Source organism: Octopus sinensis, linkage group LG10, assembly GCF_006345805.1.
Source record: "Octopus sinensis linkage group LG10, ASM634580v1, whole genome shotgun sequence".
Classification (NCBI taxonomy): domain Eukaryota; kingdom Metazoa; phylum Mollusca; class Cephalopoda; order Octopoda; family Octopodidae; genus Octopus; species Octopus sinensis.
In genome coordinates this window covers 27,333,057-27,356,022 of record NC_043006.1, presented here as the reverse complement: position 1 = coordinate 27,356,022, position 22,966 = coordinate 27,333,057, and the positions used below count along the sequence as shown (strand labels likewise).

At 36.8% G+C, this 22,966-nt stretch overlaps 2 protein-coding genes across 3 annotated transcripts in view; both read right to left on the bottom strand.

The window, feature by feature from the left end:
• The window catches only part of LOC115216615 (zinc finger protein 665-like), a 34,989-nt gene extending 32,840 nt beyond the window's left edge, over positions 1-2,149 (bottom strand). The window contains exon 1 of the mRNA XM_029786095.2: positions 1,976-2,149. The gene's annotated coding sequence lies outside the window, so the exon portion shown is untranslated. The remainder of the gene's footprint in view (positions 1-1,975) is intronic.
• Positions 2,150-11,033: 8,884 nt separating this feature from the next.
• LOC115216823 (zinc finger protein 665-like) lies at positions 11,034-20,592 on the bottom strand. 2 transcript variants are annotated; one of them, XM_036506442.1, is made up of 2 exons: positions 20,124-20,592; positions 11,034-14,672 (listed from the first exon to the last, which is right to left on the bottom strand). In XM_036506442.1, exon 2 carries the CDS (start codon positions 14,322-14,324, stop codon positions 13,008-13,010), a length of 1,317 nt encoding a protein of 438 aa, XP_036362335.1. In that variant the 5' UTR covers positions 14,325-14,672; positions 20,124-20,592; the 3' UTR covers positions 11,034-13,007. The 2 variants fall into 2 exon arrangements, with proteins under 2 accessions (XP_036362335.1, XP_029642267.1); XM_029786407.2 differs by having other exon boundaries at positions 20,138-20,592.
• Between the last annotated feature and the right edge of the window lie 2,374 nt (positions 20,593-22,966).

Genomic DNA, 22,966 nt, shown 5'->3' with positions numbered 1-22,966 from the left:
AGAACCTTGGTTTTGTTTGCTTTTGCCTCAGTTGCACGTATATATTTCACTTGCTGCCTATTTGTTATTGTGAGTTCGTCTCTGTCTGTGTTTTTTTTTTGTTATTTGAACTGTTGTCTTGTGACGAACGGTAATTTTTGCCCTACGGGGCAGAAAATTTCTGGAGAGGAAGACCCTGCCACCGAGAGAATACAAGAAACGATGGAATGATGTGATGAGAAAGGTGGGTGTTAGTAACCCAGCTTAATCATTGATGGAAAGAAAAGATAGTTGCTGGGCCTTATAGGCTGCCGGGTTCGATCTTTTAAACTTTTATTCGTTTTCTTTTTATTTAAAAAAAAGTTCTAGTTTAAAGGAAATTAATCGTTGTATAAAATATTTTTTAGTAAATTTTTAAAATGATATTCATACGAACTCATGTAACATTTTGGCGATGTAAACTTGAAGAAAAAAAAGCCTTGCATATTTGTTCTTACCTGTTTCATGAAAACAGAATCGAACTGTCATTCGCTTCTACGGAAATACCCGAAGTGAAATGTTTTGTTTTTGTCGAGTTAAATCGAAAGAATGCCAATATTGATAAACTCCCTTTTGAAGTTTCAAGAAAGTGAAAGAAAAATTCAACAATAGCCGATAGTATTAAAATTTGGCTATAAGATACATTAACGAAAGTAGAAAAGGAGGAAAAAGAAGAAAACAGGGTAACTATTGAGGAAATGTCATGATCAGAGAAAAATGCTAAACAAAATTTTAAACCTGCTGTTTTCCCTGCTAAATGCTAGATTCAAAAAATTTCTGCTAAATGCTGAAGAAAATGCTAGATCTGGCATTAATATGCTAAATTGGCAACCCTGCCCGACCCCTTGTCTGTCCCATCTATGTTTGACCCTTTTGGTTAATTAAAAATAAATTCGTTCGTTATTTTCCGGTAAGTTTTATTTATTTACTTTTGATGTTGCGAAGTTTAAGAAGAGTGGTGCGTCTATAAAAGATGCGTGCGTAATGGTTGTATGTACGTGTATATAAAAAAATAATGGTTGTACATGTGTGTATTTATGTATGAACGTGTAAAAGAAATATAATGGCTGTACATGTATGTGTGTGTGTTTGTGCAATGGTTGTATGTATGTGTATATGAAAAATAATGGTTGAACATGATGTGTGTATTAGTATGTACGTGTATATGAAAGCTAATGGGTGTACGTGTGTGCGAACGTACTCACATACGCACACAAAGACACCCAGTATCATTCATATACACGCACATACATACATGTGCATACTTTTTTGCATGTATATGTGTGTGGAATGTAGATAGCAAAAACAATGTCGCATTCTAAACTTAAGAAAATACCTTGCATACTTATAATGTACGAGTTATGTTTGTATGTATGCATGCATGCATTTTTGTGCATGTATGTGTATGCGGCTAGGATTCGTTCTTACCTGCTTCATTTGTGTATTTAAAATCCGTAAATTTCCAAGAAGGAAACGAGATCAACGTCGAAAAAGCTATATTAGTTAAAATAGCCCGTGTGTTTACAGTTGGTTGACAACACGTGCAGTTACGCATGGAAACTAACGAACGAACTTGACAATTCTGAGACCCAAAGCGATTGATTGTCACCAATAATTCCACGCTTTTATAGTTTCACTTTAGATTGGCATCGACACGATATAACTATACAGAAAGGGATTCTACCTAGTCTCGCTGGTTCAAATTAAGGACAAACTCTGGGTTGAAAACCTACTTGTAAACATTTATACGAAGGAAAACAACCACAAATAAACCTTGCAACAAATTTTACCCTAAAACCATCGATTCCAACAACTGGAAGCGACAAAATTTTTGTAAGCACACAAGCTTTAAAAAGTTAATAAGATTTGCAACTGTATAGTTACATGAAATATCTTTTCCACTGTATTCGATAATATAAATGCAAAATTGGAAATAAACCGGTTACAGCTGACTTACCGTTAAAAGTAGTATCCATAATTCCAAATACTAAGACCCACTGTCACAAACTAGGGTTTGAAGCTGATTCAATGAACAGTTTACATCTAAACAAAACTTCGCTAATGGCAGCCAGCAGTCAACATCTGGTTGAGCATGCGCATACCGAAATGAAACTAGCAGTAACGAGAAGCAAACAATATTTGGATCTTTTCGGTTTGAACGGCAGTTTTTTAACATAATTTCTAGGTAACTAAAAAATTTTAAACTTCGTATACTGGTAGAATGTGTTTATGAAACACCTTTTTCTCTTGGCTTTATTGAGAAAATTCTATACTTTGTAAGATATTTGTTTTTTTTTCTTCAATTTCTGCAATTTCAACTAATCACTGACGTCTATTGAGATAAAAAGCATTCTGTGCCGTATGAATATGTCCCTCGTTTAAGAAACAGATTGGGTTTATTTACATTTGTGAAGAAAAAAAGATACCCTTCCCCCCACCCTTAACCTTAAAAGATATTGAAATGCAATAGATCGATTCTGGGTGACAATTTCATATGACACGGCTAGAAAAAACTGCCGTTCAAACCGAAAAGATCCCAATATATTTATAAGTGTGTGTATTGATTACTAGCAAAGGCACTATTTCGTTTTGCAACCATAATATGCTTAAAAACGATATTCTCATTTTTAAGTGATAAACTATAGATTTTCTACAGATTTCAGCACTGTAAGTTACGACATTTCGTATACGAATACGTAAATCGGTCAATCCATTAGAGTTACACTGCTAAACTTAATGGGTATTTAAGCAATGCGTTCTTGGGTAGTTTGATGGGTTGGATGTGGTGCAGATGAAAGAGCAATAACTCTTGAGATATGCATATATACCTATTAACTAACTTTTTTTTTGTTATCTTCAACTGCACTGTTTACATAGCCGTAGTTATAGATAAAACATTGTAATCCATAGTGCTGGCCCTGAATTCTCTAGAAACTCTATAGTTTATCACCTAAAATGAGAATATCACACTGCTAACACAAAATTTATGGCACAATATTGACTTGTAAATCTTTAATATACTTGGTAGTATATTATGGCTGCAAAACGAAATGCTGTTCCCTTACTAGTAATTAATATTTATGTACCAGCTGCCAGGAATGTGTTTGATAGGTAAATTGGTCTATCCATTAGTGTTACACTGCTAAGCAATGTTTATGAATAGTTGAGGAGTTGGACAATGTGTTGATGAAAGAGCTATAACTCTTGAAATATGCATATATACCTATAACTTAGTGTGTGTGTATATATATATATATATATATATATATAGCGACCAAGACTTTTGGAAATATGCTGTGCTTGAGAAGACCTGGCAAGCCAAATGAGACCATAACTTGTGGCCTATGCCAGGAGCGTAACCAGCCCACTTATGCGTACCTTTTCCTTCTTTGGTCACTAAACTCTGCTTGCGAACACCTGTTGAGGCAAGTGAAATCAAAATCAATTCAATGACTGGCATCTGTGCTAGCAGGGTGCAAAGAGCACACCATACGAGTGTGATCGTTGACAGAGCGGCTATTCGAGTATGATCGTTACCAGTGTCACCTTACTGGCACTCATGCCTGTGCTAGTAGGGTGCCAAGAGCACCATCCGAGCGTGATTATTGCCAGAGCAGCCAACTGGCTTCTGTACCCATGGCACGTACAAGGGCACCATTCGAGCGTGATCGTTACCAACGTCGCTTCATTGGCACGTGTAAAAAGATTCGAGTGAGGTCATTGCCAGTACCGCCTGACTGGGCACATAAAAAGCACCCACTACACTCTTGGAGTGGTTGGCGTTAGGAAGGGCATCCAGCTGTAGAAACTGCCAGATCAAGATTGGAGCCTGGTGCAGCCATCTGGCTCACCAGCCCTCAGTCAAAATCGTCCAACCCATGCTAGCAAGGAAAGCGGACGTTAAACAATGATGATATATATAGTTACGGTATATTCTGTTAAGAACATAGTAGAGTACAGTATAAAGGTTGTCCATCTTCAGATTTCACCCTGTACTATCCAGTAGTAGTAGTATACATACTTCCAGGTTTGTGTTTGGGCTTTTGTCGTGTTTATGATTAATCTATATTTTTGCTACTTTTCATTTGTCTTGCTCACTTAAGTTCTGGTGCTTGCTAAATTTACTTTGAGAACATTTCTTAGTGGTATGACCATAGCGGATCTACTTCTAGCATAAAGGTTGTCCACATAGTGGTCATCCCTCTCATATGTATGTAATAGGTTTTTTATATGCTAGACCACTGGTTTTAAATTGATGTTAATCTAATTAATATCTAATTGTTCACCCTCATTTTAATTATATATATATATATAGTTATATATAAATAAATATCATCATCGTTTAGCGTCTGCTTTCCATGCTGGCATGGGTTGGACGGTGCAACTGGGGTCTGGGAAGCCAGAAGGCTGCACCAGGCCCAGTCTGATATGTAAATATATGTGTATATATGTCAGTAGTATGCACTCCAGCTATGCCAGCCATGCACTGCATGGTCATTTATTTTTATGTAAATCAAAAATAGACTTAAAGATGTAATTCATTTATAATTATGTCACAAAGTTGTCAAAATCTAACTAGTCATTTTCTTTCAAAGATGACTGTCAAATGTAATATAAATATACCATTATTTAGATTATTGAAAACATCTCAACCTGACTTCATTTCCCATGCTTCAAAATCATGCAACGTTAAAAATGCATGAAGGTTCTTGTCTTTGGTTTCCTGTGTCTACATTGTCAGTTCTTCGTAATTGGTGTCTGACCACATGGTTGAATGTATTTGAGCTCAGTCACAAGGCACTAATAAAAGACCTTTCAAAATTCTTTTGTCAATCAGATTGGTTCTGTCATACAGACTACTAGGACCAAATTTTTGCCAAACAGAACAAAATTATTTATTTTCTCTTATAATGTTTGATCTTATTCATTTTTGGTTAAGCGACCACCATCAATGTCAGCACCCAGTTTTCACTTTTTCTCTCCATGGTACAAGAATTCCCTCCACTATTCTTTTTCTACTTTTCAAACTTAGCTTTTACTTCTTGTTTCAACATACTCTCATTGCAACTTACTGTATTCTTCAATACCAGGGTCTCTCCCTTCCTGGACTCAATATGGGCAGCATGTGCAGCATCAGTGCCACGTAAACAAAAAAAGAAGAACCGCCCCAAAAGGGCAATTTGGGAAACTTCAGCGGTCCGACTTGCCAGGAAGGAACATTGGACTGCTGAACGGGAATACAAGTTGCATAAATCAGACACCAACAGGAAGAAGCGGAATAAATCCTCCAACCATCTCAAGCAAGTGACAAAAAAAGCAGTGCTTGAATTTGAACAGTGCATAGCAGCCAATCCTGACAGCAAGGTTTTCTGGAAATATGTGCATTCAAAGCAGAGACCTCACTCTCCAGTGGGCCCTCTTCGCAACCCTCACACAAACCAGATCACTGACAACCCCAAGGAATGCGCAGAACTCATTGCCGAGTGCTATGCAAACATATTCACTGTTGAAAGTCAAAATGTACCATCTTCACCATCACTAACAGCAAACTCCATAACAACTATGGAATTTACACCTGCAATGCTGCAACGTCACCTTCAAAATAAGCGCAACTATGCCTCCCCTGGTCTCGATGGAGTTACATACCTGCTTCTCAAACGTGGCAGGCACTTCCTTTTACACCAGCTTTCTATTTTCTTCCAGTACTGTCTCAACAATGGTGCTACTCCGGAGCAGTGGAAAACTGCCAGTGTCATTCCTCTGTTCAAAAAGGGCAACCGCACATCACCTGTCAACTATCGCCCAGTCAGTCTCACTAGCTGTATTGCAAAACTGATGGAATCGTGTGTCAGAGAAACACTCTGGAACTTCTGGAGCTCTCACAGTCTCATCCGACCCTCACAATATGGATTTGTCCCTAACTCCAGCTGCAGTGATCAGCTTGTCGAGTTCCTTGAGAACATTACTCAGATCACTGACAGTGGCTCATGGGTGGATGTTGTCTACCTTGACTTTGCTAAGGCTTTCAACTCTGTGCCACACAAAAGGCTTATGGTAAAACTCTCTGCAATGGGTGTGGGGGATGACCTTTTTAACTGGTTGAAATCCTTCATCCTCAGCCGAAAGGAGGTAGTCACAGTTCTAGGACAGCACTCTACACCATATGAAATGTCATCGGGTGTACCACAGGGATCTGTCCTTGGTCCCCTCTTGTTTGTGGCATACATTAATGACATAGATGCCAATTTAAAGAATGCCACAGTATTGAAATATGCAGACGACATCAAGCTGTACCTTGAAATCAAGAGGACAGATCCTGATATCAGACCTAGACACAATGCAGCAATGGATCACAGACTGGCAACTGAAACTGGCTGTGGACAAGTGTACCACCATGCATTTTGGGAGAAAAAACCCTGCGTCCACATACTCCCTCCACAACACTGATATCAAGAAATCCTCTTGCGAGCGTGACCTAGGCATCACTGTCAGCAGTGATTTGCGTTGGACAAAGCATATCTCTAAAATTGTCAAGAAGGCCGAGGGTGTCTTGGCATCACTCAGCAAGACTTTTGTTAGCCGCTCTCCAGCCATCTATTTAAAACTGTATACAGCTATGGTACGACCACACTTGGAATTCGCATCATCAGTTTGGAATCCCTATCTTGCTCAGAACATTGACCTCCTGGAATCTGTCCAGAGACGTGCAACCAAACGCATGCCCTCCATCAGACACCTACCATATTTTGAGCGCCTTGTTTCCCTGGGCATGGATTCACTAAAGCTCCGGCGTCTGGCGACGGACTTGGTAAACACCCACAAAGTTATCAACCACCTCACCAACAACACTGAACACCTTTTTGATCTCCATGTGTCTAACACACGTGGACATGCCTACAAAGTCAGAAAACAACACAGCTCCCATGACTTTCGGAAACATTTTTTCACGCTCAGAGTTGCTGAAGCATGGAATAAACTGCCTGCGTCAGTTGTTGACTGCCATGACACTGCATCCTTTAAGGCCCTCATGCTTTCCGAAATCCGCCAAAACTACACCTGATTATATATACACTTTAGATGAGTTGTAGTGCACCTGAGCACTGTACACAATTATTATTATTATTATTATTTTTATAAACCATTCTACAGTCCATCTTTCTCCATCAAATTCTGCATAGTTCTTCTCCTCAGCTCCTGAATATTTCAATATCATGATGCAATAATTTCTGAATATCACCTGTCCCAACTTCTTCAAACCTCACTTCCTGCACCATTCGTACAACACTATTGCTGAGACTGTTTCATCTTTTATAATACAGTCTTCCTTAACTCCATTAGGAGACAGTTTTTTCCAAAACCCCAATGAGACATGTATGTCTAACTTCTGAGCTTCCTTAGTATTTTTTACTGCAAGCATAATTTCATTTTTCAAAAATTCTTTGGCACATGTTTATTAGTACTCACTGTAATCACTTGTGTTTCTCAAAGATCATTACTCTTTTACTTGTTTCAGTCATTTGACTGCGGCCATGCTGGAGCACCGCCTTTTAATCGAGCAACTCGACCCTGGGACTTATTCTTTTGTAAGCCCAGTACTTATTCTATCGGTCTCTTTTGTCGAACCGCTAAGTAACGGGGACATAAACACACCAGCATCGGTTGTCAAGCAATGCTAATGGGACAAACACAGACACACAAACATGCATATATATATATATATATATATATATATACATATATACGACGGGCTTCTTTTCAGTTTCCGTCTACCAAATCCACTCACAAGGCTTTGGTCGGCTCGAGACTATAGTAGAAGACACTTGCCCAAGGTGCCATGCAGTGGGACTGAACCCGGAACCATGTGGTTGGTAAACAAGCTACTTACCACACAGCCACTCCTGCGCAAAACAAATGATGCGGTGAGTGATGAGCAAGCAGAAAGAAAGTGTTCTAGAACTGTGTCAAGCAGTTCTTCCTCAATAGAGCAGTCCTCAAAGAAATGAAGCAGCATCGCTTAAGTTTACTGACTACACAACTAAACTATGGAAGTGCATTTGTTCCTTGCTTGCGCATACAAGAGACAAGACTTGTCAAGTCTCCATTTGCTACGGTGGATGCCATTAAAAGACTGACTACATCATATTCCACTAAGAATTGAAGCAACTACTATTCTCACAAACAAAATTAGTATATCAGTAGGAAAGCTTGACTTTACTAATGTTCATTCTTGCACTGAACTTGTCAACCCTACAAAGTGATATGTAAGGGTTACAAGTTAGGATCTGCCAAGGAGAGAAAAAAGTCACACACACCTTTCCTGTTGATGATCTTAAGTTATGTTCTGATAAATTCATGACAGCAAGAGACAATTTGGGTTGGCCACAATATTCTTATGGAGCATATGAACAGAGTTTGATCAGGTTAAGTGTTCATATTTGGTCATCAATTGAGGAAAGACATTTACCCAGATAATGGATGTCAATGGTCTCTCTCCCTTATCTCCAATAATGAATGTGGTGTTTTTTTTATACTTGCGGAGTCTGGAGGAAAGGCCTTATTTAGTTTGTTGGTGCTCCTACACCAGTGGGATTGATACCTTAAATGCTACTCTTGAACCTTTGAAATCCAACATTTGATGAGCAGGTAAAGAATTCCAGAGGGCCAATGTTCTGGAAAGGAGGGATTAGGTATATTGATGAATGCAGGACCTGAGGGTTGGACACAATATGGGTGATAGTAAGAAGATGGACAAGTAGACAGGAGTGCTTGACAGGAGATGGCTTGAGCATATCCAGCTCCAAGGAGCAAACACCATTATAGTAACAGTAGAAAAGGTTGAGAAAGTAAACAGCATGCTTGTGGGCCATAGACTTGAGTGTATCTGTTGTCAGTGGGAATGTTGGGAGGCTTCCTGGATGCAGTCGAGGATGCTTGTATATGTTAGCAGTAGCATCATTTCAGATGTGAAAGCAATACACCATTGTGAACCTCAGCTGAGCTTTGTCAGGTATCAGTAATTGCTAGAAGTTGAAATATCTTCTAGCCTGAAGAGCAGGCCCAGTCATTGGATGCCATCCCATGTTAAGGACGTACTTTTTTGCCAAGATAAAACCTCAGAGATACTGAAATTTAACAACAATTGAAGTGATTCTGAAGACTCTTGATAAGTGCTATTCATGTTTAAGTGGAGTGTGGTGCCATATTATTTCCTTGATGAGTGGCATTTGTGTTTTTTTAGCAACTGGAAAAAACAAGATAGGCATATCTTCATTGGAGAATACTTTCAAGGCCTCTCTTCATAGAGTTAGTGTGTACTTGGCATGTGGCACCAAGGTTGCAAATGGATAATATATAGCTGGAGAATGTTAGAGAGTAATGAAGGATAGTGTCATCTATGTAAATATAAGTGTTACTGAAAATGGTGACAATTAAGTTGTTGCTATACAGAAGACTAGGAGACAATTGAACCTTGGAGTACCTTAAAATTGATAAAGCAAAGAAAAGAACTGACAATATGGCATGTAGTATTAGTGCTAGCACCAGCATTTGGGATACTAAACTGGGCACTCAAAGAGGTTTTCAGCATAAACATAAGACAAGAAAGATACTAACAACTGCTGATAAACAGCAGTAACATTGGAATAATATATAAAATTGGTTCAAACAGCCATTGAGGACAAGCTCATATTACTCAGACGACACCTATTGAACAGAAAAGAAAGACATGATACATCATATGAACTCAATGAAAAATGGTAGAATTTAGTTTCAAGTAATTTATTTGAAGAAGTGAAATAAAAAAACAATTAATTTATTCATTGAATTCACACATACAACATAAAAAAAAAATAAAGTTTGTGTTTTATTTTTTAATTGAAGTTTATTTTTTTCTCACATCTCATTGAAAAAAATAAATGGCTATGAATATTTCACTCTCATATACAACCATAGACTGTGAGATGAAAGGAAAAAGGGATAAAAACTGGAAAAAGAAAAGTAATAAAAATAGCAACAGTTCATCATCATCGTTTAACGTCCGCTTTCCATGCTAGCATAAAATAGTTAATTCTACTGCGTTTTGGTTTATTGAATGCAGTTTCTAATGCCACTTGAAACTACATATTTTTATGGTTGGTAAACTATTTTACAAAAACCTGCAGTTAATAAGGTAGTCATTTCTGCAGTTTGTAAGGTAAATATACTTATAATAATCATCATTTTCTGCATGAATAGTTTTCAATATACAGCAACTAAGAATAGAAGAAAGAAACTAATGAAACTTACTATTTACAACTTTATGCATGAGGCAGATTTGGCTGTGCTATTTCACTGAAATGTTACATTAATATTGTGGACAAAAAATTCTCATTCATTGTCTGCCACAAATATTACTAACATACACATTCACATATATGTAGTACTAGAGAGAACCCACCAAGTCATTCAAACATGGTGAAATGAATGTTGAAAGTAGCTGGGATTTACATATATATACATATATGCATGCCTTTACTCCCTTGGACACACAAAGACCTGTTGAGGTAAGCGAAGTCGATATCAAACCTCATCCGACAACAGGCACCTATGCCAACCCCCCTTTGCTTGCGAAGACCTGCTGGGGCAAATGAAATCGGAATCGAAATTGAACCAATCCTATGACTGGCACCCGGCAGATGCCAGGACCCCTGGACTGGAGATACGTAAAAAGCACTGTCCGAATCGTGGCCGATGCCAGCGCCGCTTCAACTGGCTTCCGTGCCGGTGGCACGTAAAATGCACCAATCCGACTGTGGCTGATGCCAGCCTCGCCTGGCACCAGTGCAGGTGGCACGTAAAAAGCACCCACTACACTCACGGAGTGGTTGGCGTTAGGAAGGGCATCCAGCTGTAGAAACATTGCCAGATAAGACTGGAGCCTGGTGCAGCCTTCTGGCTTCCCAGATCCCCTGTCGAACCATCCAACCCATGCTAGCATGGAGAACGGACGTTAAACGATGATGATGATGATGATAAATATTTGGGTCCTTTGCTCTACATCAACCACTGTCATGATACCTTCTCATATCTTTACCATACATCATTATTACCCTCTCTTCAGTGGTGGCTTGTAGATAAAATTAGTTGGGGTGCTGCATCAGAAAATTTTTAGCTGTTGTTTTAATATTGTGTAATAGGAAACAAACATATAAAAAGAATATTTAAACATAAACTTGATCGGTTTGCATTTTAGCCACTGCTGGGCAGTGTGTTTAATTTGTTCACTGAACACTGCCGTGAATTGCCCCTTGTTTTTCAAAAATCTCCTCTAAATCACAAAATAAGAGGGAAAAATCTGCCCTATTTTTCAAATCCTGGCAGCAACACTGAAGCTGGAAGCAGATAATAATCTAATTCTACACTTCATCATATTCAAGAATATAAACACGTTTTTAAGCACAACAGATGCGGAGTCAAAAAGAAACACTACCTTTCACCAGCACTGAGTGAATGATAGTGCTGTCTCTCCCTAGTGTGAAGCTTCCTATCTTGGACATGTGAGCATGCGCACAACAGTCAAACACTGAATCACTGGACTGGTGAAGTGCACAGTTCTATACAAGGATTTTTGTATTTTTTTCATAAACTAGGGGATGGCTACTGACATTAAGTTTAAGTATTATATAATGTACAAGTATAAAGGAAGAATTAAAGAAAAAAGGCCTCATTATATTGAATGTTATCGATAATATCAAGTGAAAATAGGGGCTGCTGCAGTTCTTATATACAAGCTGCCATTGCTAAGGATGTTAGGAAAGTCATTAGACCTGTCAATCTCTCTCCACAAACCACACTGAGGAATGGCACTGGATCTACTTGTATTCAATCCCTACCTAGCATTATCATGCTCTAAATATGCTTGGCTATCACCCTTTCTATACCAACAGTGAATATTCTTGCACTCTACCTCTCCTACCCTCATCCCAATTACTCTGTTTCTACCCTTATACATTTGTTCCATTTACCCATTCATTCATTCTGGGTTTCTTCTGGGATCACTCTATCAATATTGAGTGAATGAACAAAGAAAAGAGTAGTGATAACCCTTTAGTCTTGTCAGGCAAAAAGAAACCTCTCCAGTTTGGGGCCACAATTACATTCACCTTGTACACTCTGTAAAGTATACAGAGCAAAAAAAAAATAAATAAGTAAAAAGCATTCAATGCACTCTGTTCAGTGGTTGGGGAATGGAGTAGAAACAAGGCATGACAAACTTTCTAGTGCTCGTCACTCTCACCCTTACTCATTTCCACAACATTCACTATCTTTCCATTTTCTTTCTATTTGTATTAATTTTATCAGTGCAACAAAGGAAGGTAGCATCTGATAAACCATATGATTAGCCTTTCTCTTCCCGTCATTCATCCCCCACTTTTATTTACTGCATTACCCTGGTGATGTAATTATGGACACATTAATTTGAGTGAATGAATACATCATAGGGTAGTGAGAACTCTGTTGTTATGGCACACAAGGTAAGTAACCCCCACTAATGCTGAGGGGGGGTGGGGTTGACTAAATGCACCCACTACATTCTATTTTCAACTTTCTACTTTAACATGTTTCAACCCCTGCTTGTTGCAGTAATTCCTGATAAGAACTGATTAATACTGTGATGTCCTGTCCAACTCATTGAAAGTGAATATAAAATGATGATGATTCACAATGATAATTTTTCTCTAGCCACTATTCAACTGTGGATTACAAGTGTAGACTGACTTTGGAATGATTTTCAACAAACTTTGCTAGATATTTTTTCTTGCGTACTCATTTCTCAACAAGTGTGTGATCCAATAAAAAAAGATTTTCCAAATATTTACATGATAGGGCTTATCTCAATGAAGAGCATTTTCATAGATATAAACGCCGAGAATTTATTGAGAATGATTTCCAATATATTCATATATTCTACAAGGTGTACTTGTTTATAGAAGAGAAAGATTTCTCATGTTTCATTCAAAAGGCTTCTTTTTGGTGTGTATGTTTTTGTGTCTTTTGAGAGTAGAATTATCAGAGAATGATTTTGCACATATTTCACAGTGGAAGGGTTTTTCTCCAGAGTGTATTGCTTTGTGAACCACAAGATTAGATTTAACAGCAAATGATTTCAAACATATTTCACAGTGGAACGGTTTTTCCCCAGTATGTGTTCGTTTGTGTTTGGTTAAGTCACTATTCTGGATAAAAGATTTCCCACACGTCTCACAATGATAAGGTTTTTCTCCAGAGTGAATTATTTTGTGTCTGATGAAATTAGCATTATGGAGAAAAGTTTTCCCACATATTTCACAATGAAACATGTTTTTTCCAGTATGTATTTGCTGGTGTGTTTTTAATAGAGTGTGTGTGATAAAAGATTTCGAACATACTTCACAGCAATAAGGTTTTTCTCCAGTATGTCTCCGTTTGTGAACCACAAGACTAGAATTAACAGAGAATGATTTCCCACAAATTTCACAATGGAAGGGTTTTTCTCCAGTGTGACTACGCTTGTGAATAACAAGACCTGAATTATGAGCGAAAGATTTGCCACATATTTCACAGTAGAAGGGGTTTTCCCCTGTGTGATTGCGTTTATGGATAAGAAGGTGATAATTCTCAATGAAAGATTTGCCACATATTTCACAGTGGAAGGGTTTTTCTCCAGTGTGACTACGTTTATGGAGAACAAGCGGATAATTCTCAATGAAAGATTTCCCACATATTTCACACTGAAACGATTTTTCACCAGTGTGCAATCTTATGTGTTTTCTTACATTACTGTTAGAGGCAAAAGACTTGCCACAAATTTCACAGTAATAAGGTTTTTCTCCTGTATGTATCGACTTGTGAACTACAAGATGAGAATTCTGAATGAAGGATTTCCCACAGATTTCACAATGATAGGGTTTTTTCCCAGAGTGTATCCTTTTATGAACTATTAGATTGGAATTAACAGAGAATGATTTTCCACATATTTTACAGTGATAAGGTTTCTCTCCAGTATGAATACGTTTGTGTATTGTTAATTTTTTGTTAGAGACAAAATTTTTCCCACATACTTCACAATAATAACGTTTTTCTTTATTATGTATTTCTCTGTGTGTGATGACTTCGTTTTCTGAAGAGAATATTTTCCTACAAATCTGACAACGATATTCAGAAATATTTCTTTGTTTAGAAAATGTTTTGCCACATAAACGTTTCCCACCACTGTAAGTCTGTGTAACTGAATCTACATTCGTAAAAACAGTTGTGTTAGAAGTGTCTATGCGATTAATCTCCTCCATATTAATTCCTAACAAATTCTTAAAATCTGAGAAGTGTCAGTGAAGTTACAGTCATCTGTTACAGTTGAATTTCTTGGCTGTCATGAGACACTGTTTATAAATGTTCAAAATGTGCAGTGTAGTTTTATTTTCTACTTACCACTAGAGTGCTTGTTATTAATTAAATACTCTCCAAATGACACACATAGTTTTAGTTGAAAAAATTTCTGTTTTCACATTCTGATGAGCAGATACGGTTGATGGATGCTATGTGGGTTATACAATATAGTGAATCCATAAATGATTGGTAGCAGTCACTCTGGTGCGCATAGATGTTCCACTACAGTTTGTAAGGGAAGACCAGCAAAACTGTAAAGCAAGAAAAGACATGATAAGGCAACTGTAGGAGAAAGAACACACACACGCACATGCACACACACATGCATTTATACATATAAAGATGCGTATAACGCATGCATCCATATGTGTTAATAAAAAGTTAAACACTGCCTAGGAATTAATAGACAAGAAGCAGGAGGAAAATATTTGGGCAACATGTCCATTATGTCTCCACCTGCTTATTGTAACAAATATCAAATCTTAAACATAAATTGCTTCATACCTATAGCTACAAAGTGCATAAATTAAAAAGAAAAGAACACAGAAAACAAAAAATATCAAAATGAACATTGCCATCCAAAGAATTATGGAACTTAGAAACCATAAAACATTAAATCAAACTAGTGAACTAAATGTTAGTGAACATAGTTCAAAACACAGTTTGCCAATACATAAAACAGAAAATAATAACTTAAGGAAAAATCAACCTAGAATTGAAAATATATGGATCAATTAAAAAATGTAAACCAAGACCTTGCTACCTAACAATCTATAACACACATATAAAACACAAAAATGTTAGAACAATCCAAATATAAACTAGTAGAATAACAGATCACTTCAACTATCAGGTTTCAGTTATCTCAAAACAACACAACATGGGAATAAACCAGTGTAGACCAATATCTATTAAATATAAATTTTAATTATAGAAAATATATTTTCCCATACGAAAACCATATAAGATTGACTAAAACACCAAAATCATAATGAAAATACTAACATGAAAACCTAATTAAAATGAACCAAAGGAATAACATCACTTTAACTAATTGTCACTCATCACTTACAACTAAAATCAATGTTGGGGATACAAACACAGACATACACGCATACAAAGGGCTTCTTTCAGTTTCCGTCTACCAAATCCACTCACAAGGCTTTGGTCAGCCCGAGGCTATAGTAGATGACACTTGCCCAAGGTGCCACGCAGTGGGACTGAACCCAGAGTCATATGGTTCGTAAGCAAGCTACTTACCACACAGCCACTCCTATGCCTATATATATATATATATATATATACACACACACACATATATACATATAAGAATATACTGAACCACAAAAAGAAACATGATTTTTTCCAAATGTCATTTTTATATGGTAAATTCTGAAAATTTATTTTGGGAATGTAAATGTAAATATTCCAAGACATGCTGGTTTATGGCAGAGACCCAAATTGCAGTAACCTTTCAACTTTCCCTGAAATGAGACACCAAAACATAGCTGCATTGAATGCCGTGGAGGTTATGGGTACAAAAATCAACCTGGACCATGTTCCTGGCATTCGTAATTTGGATGCATCAGGTATGACCTGATTGTCAGCAGCACAGAGAGAACAAGCTATCAGCTACTTGCAAGCAGGGCATCATGCCCTGGTTGTTACAAAAGCTTACAATGTCCATGTCAGTACCATCTATCACCTGCAACAGTGATACAACAACACCAACAGCACTGGAAATCGTGCCCGCAGAGGGCGCACCCACGTGACCATGTCGTAGCAGGATCGCTTCATCCACCTGCAACACTTCTGTGATTGCTTCAGACTAGGTCTTCTCTCTTGGATAACTGTGTTGAGTCATTCCATCTGTTGAACATAGAGTTCCATGTTGACCGTTTGGTTCCGTCCAAGCAATTCATAATGGATAATCCCTTCCCAGTCCCACCATATGCACAACATCTTTTATTGTTTGCAATGTTCTCTCTCCCACACACACACAAGTCAGTCACACACACATTTTTTTATGTACTTCTGTATACATTTATGTGTGTGTGTTTATGAGAGAAAGAGAGAGAGAGTGAACTTTTTCGTATGTATGTGTGCGTGTGTGTGTGTGATACAGAGAAAGAGAGAGTTATGTATAAGTGGTACTCACTGTCTTTCTCTCTCTTTCTCACACATGCACACATACATACATACAAAAAAGATGTATGCATATTTATGTATGTACGTATCATGACAACACACCCCCTCTCTCTCTCACACACGTCTATTTCATCTGATGTTTTATATTGTGTGTGGGGCATTCTACAATCGCCATTTATTTCCATCACTCTGAAGATATTCACGTAACTCATTTTTTCATATAATACCCATTTTAATTTTTGAAAAAGTTTCTGAAAACAATGTTTTCACTCTCTACAAGAGGAGATGGGGTAGATGATCAGCATTCTTCAGTGAAACAAAGATGAGTACAGGTAGTCGGAGTCAATGTTGAATTCTGCAACTTTGTTAACTATTAAGTATGCATGCAAATATATAAACAAAGATTTAGATGCTGCAACATACACTCTTATGCAGAATGGCAGTCAGCAGATAAATAAAAATGACGAAGTTGCACAGTATGACAGAGGAAGATACATCAGTACAAATGAGGCTTTTTGGCACATCTTCAATTTTCCCATCCATGTGAGGTACCCAGATATCATTTGAGTGTCCATCTAGAGAATGGTCACAGGGTTATCTTTACAAAACAAACAGCCTTGCAACAAGCACTTTCTCCAAAAGAAACTACCTTTCCTGCCTTTTTTAAGTTGTGTCAAGTAGATGAAGATGCAAGAAAACTCCCTTAACCACAATTACCCAAGTATTTACACCTGAAGAAACAATAAATGGCACAAGAGGAAATATGGGGCTGATGCTCTTGCAAGAGTTTACAGTGCCCCCCACCCCCACCAGAATGCTACTACTTACAGCTCCTTTGCATGAAGCACATGATTCCAAATCATTCCAAGATTCAAGGAGGGTAAATGGTCATGTGTGTGAAACTTATAGGGAAGAATGCTATCAACAAGGTTTTTTAGAAAATGATGAGCATTGGGACCTTGCATTGACTGAAGCATCAGTCTCAGATTCTCCAAGGAAATTCCGTAACCTTTTTGCAATTATACTGGAACATGTGTCAACTTGGCAGTCTCCTACTGCTTTGGATGAAACATTGTGAGGACATGCCTGATGACTTAAAGTATGCAGGCAAACCCAGATATCAATATTCAGTTCTCTGAAACAATTTTTAACCAAGCACTGATTAAAATTGAGGATCAAGTTTTGGCCATGATAGGCAAAAATCTGCTAGAGTCTGGCTCTGGACTGCCAAAAACAAACTGTCAAAATTAGTAATTGAACTTCAAAAGACATAGCAAGAGAGACGAATTATGACTTCACAGACTTGGCTGCATTTGTGAATGAACATGAATCTAAACTTCTTCCAGAACAACACTGTGCATATGATAAAATTATTTTATCAATCAAAGGAATTTTCTTTCTTGATGCTCCTGGTGGCACAGGTAAAGCATTTGTAACAACATTGCTACTCTTTAAGGTAGGCAACGAAAAAGAATTGCAGTTGATGTAGCATCATCTGGTTTTGCTGCCCCACTTCTCCCAGGAGGACGAACAGCTCATTCTGCTTTTTAAACTACTGTTAGACCTGGTCACAAATGACAGTCCAATTTATAACATAAGCAAAGGTTCAGGTTCAACAGAAATGTTGTGCCAATGCCACCTGATCATCTGGGTTGAATGCACCATGTCACACAGAAATGCAATTGAAGCTCTTGATAAGACCTTATAGAACATAAGCGGCAACAATAAATGTATGGGAGGAGTTACATTAGTTTTATCAGGAGACTTCAGGCTGACATTACCAGTCATTCCAAGATGAACAAAATCTGATGAAATAAAAGCATGCATTAAGTCTTCACACCTATGGAATAAAGTACAGAAATTCTCCTTCAATACTAACATGTGAGTCTTATTAGATGGGGGCCAATGTGCAGAACAGTTTTCAACCTGACTCTTCCGATTAGGAAATGGGAAAGTACCATTTGATGGGAATGGTGATATGAATTTGGCTCATATTGCTATCATGGTAAATTCCCCAACTAAATTGAAGGACAGGGTATTTCCAGACTTAAGTAATAATTATGATTCACATAAATGGTTGAGTGAAAGGGCGTTTCTTGCTCCAAAAAATGAGACAGTAGCAAGGATTAACCATGAATTAATTAATAAGATTTCAACAGTCATTAAGGAGTACAAATCAGTTCTTGATGAAAAATCAAGCTGTCCATTACCCAACAGAGTTCCTGAATTCTCTTGAGCCACCTGGAACTCCTCCACATAAACTTTTTCTGAAGGTAGGAGTCCTAATAATGCTTCTAAGAAACTTAGATCCTCCTAAATTATGCAATGGGATAAGGTTGATTGTGAAGACATTATCACCTAATGTGACAGAAGCTACCATCATCACTGAATGTGCCTCTGGGGAAGAGATTTTCATTCCAAGAATTCTAATCAAACCAACAGACATGCCATTTGAGTTCAAATGAACACAATTCCCAGTGCGACTTTGCTTTGCAATGTCTATTAATAAAGCTCAAGGTTAGACTTCGAAATTTACAGGCTTGCACTTAATTGAGCTTTGCTTTTCTTATGGTCAACTTTATGTTGGTTGCTCCAAGGTTGGTTTGCAAGACTTATTTGTCTATGCTCCTAATCATGAAGCAAAGAATGTTGTTTACCCAGAAGCTCTGATTACTTGCTACGGAAACTGCAATTGCCTCAAGTAACATCAATAGTAATTGAAAACTATATTTTCCGTTTTTAACACATAAAGCGCGACGAACCACGATCGTGGCTGCTACGCACAGGTCGAGAGGCCACGATCGTGGCCCAGATAGATGCATTTAATTTATGGGCGTTTGTTGGGGTCTAATGTCACTCAAACGCTGCGATACCCCCCCCCCAAAAAAAAAAATTCAAGAGGACTAATAGTTCAACTAATTACTTTTCAGATGATGTAAAACTTGCCACCATTATATATTAAGAAGTTATTTTAACTATTTTTTGTATTTTATGTGTGCATGGTAGTCTCATTTTCATAAAATGTGCTCAGCAGTGTATGCTATGTAAATGTAAATCCCAGCGCTTTATGGGTTAATTGAAAATTAAGCCAAGTTGGTGTTACTTCCCCTGACAGTACTCAATTAACAAGTGCGAGAATGAATGAATTAACTATTTCGTTTAATTGTATGAATTCCCTTGGGGAGAGCACAAATTTGCAAAAATCTTCTGAAAATTCCCCAAAAAAAAAAAAACCAGAAAGGTTATATGGGTTGCTTAAACCAGAATTTCATTCTTAATTTTAAGTTTTATAGTTACTTCATGCCAAGGAGTCAACGATACCATCAACTAGACGCTCTATTGTCAGATATATTTATATTTGTATGTCGCTGGTGTTATTTAAGCAAGAAACATTCTTAAGGAGACCGGAAACTTATCAAATTCGACGCTTATATACATGGAAGTATATTCCCATTTGTTAGAGACACTTGTTTTGCTTCTTTTAAAAGATCAGCATAGCCGGTGTTATGTAAACAACAAGAGGATTAAAGCGATATACAATGATAGACACATACTGAAGAATCCATACCTTCAAACCTCCTTGGGTGTAGTCTTTGTCGAGTTGTGTCAATAAGAGTTTAACAAGATGTTCATGTGTAGACCTTTATATACTGAAGTCTCAATAACTCCTTTTAACAAATCAGTTGTTTCGTATCAGTTAAATAATAATGTTATTAATTGCCTTAAGCATTTGAACTGATAATCCCAATCCCTATTAATACAATAAAATGTATTTTATTGAGGTCTCATGCTTCTTTTGTTACATGATACAATGAACAAGGAAGATCGATATAAAGACAGATGAGATCAAGTACAATCCTTACACAGGAAGTATCATATAGTTAAGAAACAACTTTGCATTATTGTCTCCCATAGTTTGATGAGACAACACATCCTCTAATGATTCGAATGAACAATTGGCAAGACTATCGGTATATCTTCGATACCGGCCTTTGATAATAAATAAATAAATGAACCTGTTATATTCTTCAGATCCCACCAAGTTTGTCTCTCTCTCTCTCTTTCCCTCGTTATCTTATTTACGTAGCGGTGGCTGAAAAAGCGTAGTTCACACTTTCTGAAATTTTAAAATTAAGAGATTTTTCAAATTTGGTTTATTGGTATAATTTATTGGTATACGCTGAATCTGATGTTGTTATTCGCTTGTTCTAGAAAAAAAATTAGCAAAACGTTAGAGACTTAAAGTTTGATTTAAAATCAGAAAACAGGATTTGCAAACTTTAACCTATAAAGCGCTGGGATTTACATTTACATAGCATAGACTGATGAACGCATTTTATGAAAATGAGACTACCATGCACACATAAAAACAAAAAATAGTTAAAATATCTTTTTAATATATAATGGTAGTAAGTTTTACATCATCTGAAAAGTCATTAGTTGAACTATTAGTCCCCTTGCATTCTGGGGGTGTATCGCAGCGTTTGAGTGACATTAGACCCCCAACAAACGCCCATAAATTAAATGCATCTGTCTGGGCCACGATCGTCGCCTGTCGACCTGTGCGTGGCAGCCACGATCGTGGTTCGTCGCGCTTTATGTGTTAAAAGCTATTAACTTTTTAGGATCTTTTCTGTTTAGCTCACACTTTTCAATTCCTTTAATTTTCTTCCAATTGATTTCAAATTTGGTGTACTGGTGTAGTTTTGTATGTTAATTATGGAAATGAAATTCATTTTTGCCATATATTAATAGATATAGAGTTAAAAGATTTTAAAGTTTGCAAATTTGGGTTATTGGTGGTTATATCTGTAATAACAAGCCAAGCCATAATCTGCTTTAGCTATTTGAAAACTACAGATATATTGGTGTCTGTTTCCATAGTAACAAATCAACATATAGTCTGCTTCCTAACCACATGCACTTTACCTTTTTGCTGTGCTGTCACTACCTCATGGAGGATTTTTCGTTTTTATATTATTTACATGCCAGTTCCAACATTTCACATGACTTTATTCATTGAAACTTATTAAAACTTCCAACATTGTAATGTTTTGTCTCATGTTGACATAGACAGTTATTACGAAGAAAATGCCAGTTTTCCAAATCTTGTTTTCTGATTGAGTGAAAATAATCAAACTTTAAACCTCTGTAACATTTTTTTCTAAAGTGAATAACAACATCAGATTCAGCATGAAAAATTACATCAATATACCAAATTTGAAAAAAATTCACTTAATTTCAAACTTTCAAAAAGTGTTAGCCAAACAAAAAAGACTTTAATAGTCTTCATAAAATATTTCTGTAAGTATTAAAGACACATTGATATCTTTTATAAATCATTGCTTGGTGAATGTATCTCAGGTTTGCCTCCTTCCTATATAGGTGGGTAGGGCACAATGAGTAAGATTTACAACATTTTTGACTTTGATGAAAAATATATTTTTTACATATGTTCACTACCTTACAAGAACTATATCTACTAAGCAAATGACCTTCTCTTAGTGCATCAAAAGCACTATAACATATTCAGAACATTATTTCAGAAAATTATCCGTTCTCTTTGAGCATGTGAAAGACAAATTTGACTAGAGCAAAATGAGTAAGACAAGATAAGGCAAATTTACTTCTTCAATTCTCCAGAATTACATTTAAAAAAAGGTTCATACCCATCAATATCCATCCTTAGATATTAGAAATGTCATAAAAATTTAAAATATCCTGGTCAGATGAAAGAGGATCATGGAAAAATGGCACATGGTATGAAATTAACCAAACTCGACTAAATCAAAAAAATTCGACTTAAAATATTCTCTATAGCTTCCTCACAATCTGCTGGAATGGCTCTCTTCATGATATATTTACATACCATAAAGTTAAAGAAAAGAAATTATTGAAATTAGTCATTACTCACTTTGCCCCAGTTTAGCCATCACTTTTTGACATTTGAAAATTATCAAAGTAGATATTTGTGTGGGAAAAAATTGATTTGGAACCAAACAGAAAAGAATATTGATGGGTGAGTACCAAAGATTATAATTTTATTAGCAATCTCAATTACAATTGGGCCAAAGTTAAGGAAAAATTTCCTTTAAAAAAAGTACCCATCCCTTGTCTAAATTTGAAACCGTCTCAACTTCAACAACAATAAGTATTCTGACCAATTTTTACTCCCAACAATGATGTAACAGTACAAAATGATGATGCAATATAATAGTTACAAAAAAAAACAATACAAAATCAGGAATTACTCATTTTGCCCCACTCCGTTACTGATTTAGTATTGTCATAAATTAATAAATAAAAAGTTAATAACTTTTAAATTTTGCAAATTTTTTATAATTTTTGTCAAAGTTTACTACAGGGAACAACCACAGATAGCTTTTGAAAGAAAACT